This window comes from Papaver somniferum, chromosome 5 (genome assembly GCF_003573695.1).
Source record: "Papaver somniferum cultivar HN1 chromosome 5, ASM357369v1, whole genome shotgun sequence".
Classification (NCBI taxonomy): Eukaryota; Viridiplantae; Streptophyta; class Magnoliopsida; order Ranunculales; family Papaveraceae; genus Papaver; species Papaver somniferum.
The window spans coordinates 94,342,526-94,347,305 of NC_039362.1; the positions used below are offsets into that span (position 1 = coordinate 94,342,526).

General features: G+C 34.9%; 1 protein-coding gene across 1 annotated transcript; it reads right to left on the bottom strand.

Annotated features, from left to right (window-relative positions):
• Positions 1-366: 366 nt before the first annotated feature.
• On the bottom strand, positions 367-3,482 carry LOC113279335 (uncharacterized protein K02A2.6-like). Its single transcript, XM_026528028.1, has 5 exons — positions 3,068-3,482; positions 2,455-2,911; positions 1,459-2,311; positions 1,253-1,374; positions 367-1,126 (listed from the first exon to the last, which is right to left on the bottom strand). Exons 1-5 carry the CDS (start codon positions 3,480-3,482, stop codon positions 367-369), a joined length of 2,607 nt encoding a protein of 868 aa, XP_026383813.1.
• Between the last annotated feature and the right edge of the window lie 1,298 nt (positions 3,483-4,780).

Genomic DNA, 4,780 nt, shown 5'->3' on the forward strand with positions numbered 1-4,780 from the left:
CAACTATCATTGTTGATACAGATAAAGATGTACTACATCAGTCCCCCCTTCTTGAAAGAAACTCGCCCTCGAGTTAATGATTAGAAAGAACTTCATTCTCTCCATGAAATGTTAATATTTCTTTCACATTGAGGATATTAGAGATGTTCCAATTTGATGGAATATCAATAACATATGCATTATCATCACTAATTTTCTTCAAAATCTTGAATGGTCCATATTTCTTCATCTTGGTCTTATTGTAAGTATCGGTAGGGAATCTTTCTTTTCTAATATGAATCATAACCAATTCTCCTTCATCAAAAGTCTTAAGTCTTCTATGTTGATTTGCACCTCCTTGTACTTGTTATTAGAATCTGCAAGTTTTTACTTTAATTCTTGATGAGTGAATGAATCTTTCTCAATAAAGTTATCTTCCTTAACATTAGATTTACGCAGCTTTGGAAGCACTACCAAATCCAAAATATGATTAGGAACTTTAGAATAAACAATCTCAAAAGGTGTCTTACCTGTGGATCGATTGACTGAAGTGTTATAAGCAAACTCCATATTTGGAAGGAGATTATCCCATTGCTTCTGTTTTCCTCCAATAACCTTAGCTCTAATCAGATTTCCTAAAGATCGATTGACTACTTCAGCTTGACCATCTGTTTGAGGGTGAGTAGTTGTACTATACTGAAGTTTAGTTCCAAAACGCATCCATAAGGACTTCCAAAAGTATCCCAAAAACTTAGTGTCACGATCAGAAGTAATCGTCTTGGGAATTCCATGCAAACGTACTACTTCTTTGAAAAATAAATAAACAACATTGGAGGCATCTGTTATTTTCTTGCATGCTATGAAGTGATCCATTTTTGAGTAACAATCAACAACTACCATAATAGAATCATTCCCCCTTTTAGTACGTGGTAAACCAAGCACAAAATCCATACTAATATCTACCCAAGGAGCATCATGAATTGGAAGGGGAGTGTACAAGCATGTGTTTTGAATATTCCCTTTAGACTGTTGGGAAACCATGCATTTTTGTATGTACCTTTGAATGTCCCGTTTAAGAGAAGGCAAGAAATAACGTTCTTCAACCAAAGCTATGGTTTTTTCACGTCCAAAATGCCCACCAAGGCCACTGCCATGTAATTCTTGGATCAGATGAAGACAGAGAGAACATTGTGGTATACATAAACGATTTCCTTTAAAAGGAAATCCTTATTGAATGAGAAAATCATCAACACTGCTTGTAGAAGAACCATACTTGTCCCAGAGTTGCTGAAAATCTTTGTCTTCACTATACAGATCTTTTAAGAAATCAAAGGCCAAACTTTCATGTTTGAGAGTAACAAGAAGATGAGCTCTTCTACTCAAAGCATCAGAAACCTGATTAAGTTTTCCACTCTGATGTTTAATAGAAAATGTGTACTGGTTTATGGTAGATATCCACCTAGCATGCATTCTATTTACCTTAGCTGAAGTTTTCAAAAACTTAAGAGCCTGATTATCAGTATTGACAACAAACTCACTGTAAATAAGATAAGGATGCCAATTCTTAAGAGCTTGAACAAGAGAAATTAATTCTAACTCATAAGTATACCACTTCTTCCTTGTATCTGAATTCTTTTCACTATAGAATGCAACTGGATGTCCTTCTTGAGATAAAACATCACCTATACCAACAATAGAAGCATCATAGTGGGTCTCAAAAAGTTTATCAAAATTTGGGATGGCAAGAACAGGAGCACTACACAACTTTTCTTTGAGCAGGTGAAAGATTTTATCTGCTTCTTCAGTCCACTCAAAAATATCACGCTTTAAACAATCTGTCAAACCAGCTGCAATAGTGCTAAAATTCCTCACAAATCTTCTATAGAAGGAGGCTAAACCATAAAAACTGCGCACTTCACGTATAGATGTTGGAGTAGGCCAATCAATGATTGCTTTAGTCATAGAATCATCCACACAAATACCAGTATCTGACACAACATAGCCTAAGAAAGTGAGTCTGTTTGTAAAGAATGTGCACTTCTTTAAGTTCACATACAAAACATTGTCTTGGAGTGCCTTACAAATTTGAGATAAATGTGTAAGATGTTCTTCCTCATTGTTGCTAAAGATTAAGATGTCATCAAAATAAACAATGACAAATTTTCCAAGAAAAGGTTGTAACACTTGGTTCATGAGACGCATAAAAGTATTAGGAGCATTAGATAAAACAAAAGGCATTACTAACCATTCATATAAACCTTCCCGATTCTTGGTAAAGACTTTAGCACCAGAAAGCATATCAATCATGTCATCGATTCTTGGTATAGGAGACCTATATGGTATAGTAACTCTATTTAAAGCTCTACAATCAATACACATACGATGTCCACCATCTTTCTTGTCTAATAAAAAGGCCGGACTAGCACAAGGACTTTTGCTTAGCCTTATCAAACCCTTTTGTAACAAATCATCTACCTGACCTTGTAAAATTCATGCTCTTTAGGACTTAACCTATAATGAGGTTGATTAGGAATAGATGTTCTAGGTATAAAGTCTATCTGATGCTGTAAATCTCTCATTGGAGGTAAAGTATTTGGTAACTCAGCAGGAAATAAGTCAGCAAAAGAAGAAAGTAATGTTTGTACCTTATCTGGAATCTCCACCATTGGTATAGAAACTTCATGAGAACTCAGATAATTATTTTTCTTTAAAGAATGAACAATGGTAGCAACCAACGTATTGATCTTCTTGTCTTCTGGTTCTTTGAGTGAAGTAGAAGTTTGTAAAGGATACAAAACTTTAGTAAATCCTTCATGAACAAAGGTATAAGTATTCTCATAGAAGTTATGAACAGAACGAATGTCATATTGCCATCGTCTTCCCAACAATAATCTTGCTACATTCATTTTAATAACATCACACAAAGAAAAATCTGAATATCCATGGAAAGAAAACTTCACTAAACATTGATGAGTGATTTGCTGAGTGGAAGAGTTGTTTATCCAACCAACAGAATATGGTTTTGGATGAAAAGTAAAAGGCAAACCAAGTTTCTCAACTAAATTTGCAGAAAAATAGTTTTATGTACTTCCACTGTCAATGATCATGTTGCAAAGCTTCTCCTCAATGAGACAATGAAACTTGAAAATATGATGACTTTGTGTAAGACATGATTCCGTGATTAACACTGGTCGAATTACCCCAAGAAAATATGCATTATAAGATTCATGTTCTTGTAAATAAGTAAATTCATCGTCTCCTAGTGCATCTTTTTCTTGTGTTTCTTCTGGAGTTTCATTAATATAAGCATGAAACTTGCGACAATCACTAGAAGTATGGCCAGTTTTGTTGCACTTGTTACATCTATCCCCTCGAAACTTTGAATAAGGATTAGACGATTTAGTTAAGGGAGGAAATTGTTGTTGATACTTATTACCTTTGGTATTGTGAGAAACATATCGTTGTTGAGTAGCCTGAGGTGGCTTAGAAGATGGAATATGCATCATCGGAGAAGTTCTGAAGGTAGAGATGGTTGAATGGAAAGATTTGGTGCTTGCGGTTGCTGAATAGATGAACCGTAATTTCGTTCTTGTGGATCAACAACGACCGTTGATCCCCTTTCACCTTGGTTACCATAATAAGAATTATAAAAGTTTTGATAACGAGCTTGACATGGAGTTGCTTGTCTGGAAGTATTGAGTACACGCCTTTCAACTTTAATAGCTTGTTGTATCGCTTCAACCATTGTAAACACTGATTGTGTCATCCCCTGTTGAATCAAGTTGTCCAAACCGTCTATAAAACGTGCAACTAATTGCTCTTCAGTTTCATTCAATTGATTATGAGCAAATAAACCGTAAAACTCAGCTACATATTGTTTAACAAGTCTTTCTCCTTATCGACAGTTGTGAAGTTTGATAAACAGTTGATGTTTATAATATCTTGGTAAAAAATTATCCCTTAATAAACGTCTCATTCTGTCCCAAGTACGTATAGGAGGCTTGTGATAAGTACGTCGAACTTCACAGAGAGTTTCTCACCAGGCTGCAGCTCCACCTTTGAGTTTATATGCTACTAGTTTCACTTTAGAAGAGTCAAGGACGTCCATGAAGCTGAAAAAGGATTCAACCTCATAAAACCAATCCAACAAATCTTCAATTTGTAAACCACCATGAAAATTAGGTATATCAACCTTTAATTTATATTATGGAATATTTCCATAAGGATTCATACTAGACTTTAACTGTTTGTCATCTATCCATTGTTGTTCTTTTATATCTTCTACCTTGTCCTCCTCATCACTGAATATATTAACCATTACAGGTTTTTTTGTAGTGTGGATAAAACCTTCTACCGGCTCTTTTTGTTGAAGGATATGCGAAACATTTCCAAGAATAGAAGTATTCTGAACAAAAGAACCGGTTTTTGTTTCATCATCTTCCTTTTCTCCAGTTTTCTTTTCTCCTTCTTCCTTATCATCACCTAACCCAGGCATATCCTTGTCCTCAAAACCAACACGTTTCCATAATTTGAGTATTAAGTCGTCACGTGTTCTAAGCTTCTTGTCAAAATCATCTGAAAGAGTTTTGATGTTTGTTTCAAGAGTTTTCAAGAAAGTTCTAATCTCATCAAGATCAGCCTTAGTAAGTGGTTGGTCAGCCATTGAAAATAATCGAAGAAGAAAATTTAGGTTTTAAAGTTGTTGCGGAAGCTGTGTAAGGATCGGTTTCTAGATAAAAATCTAAAAACTTTGTATCTGATACCAACTACTGTAGCACAGATAAGGAGATAACAAACTAAT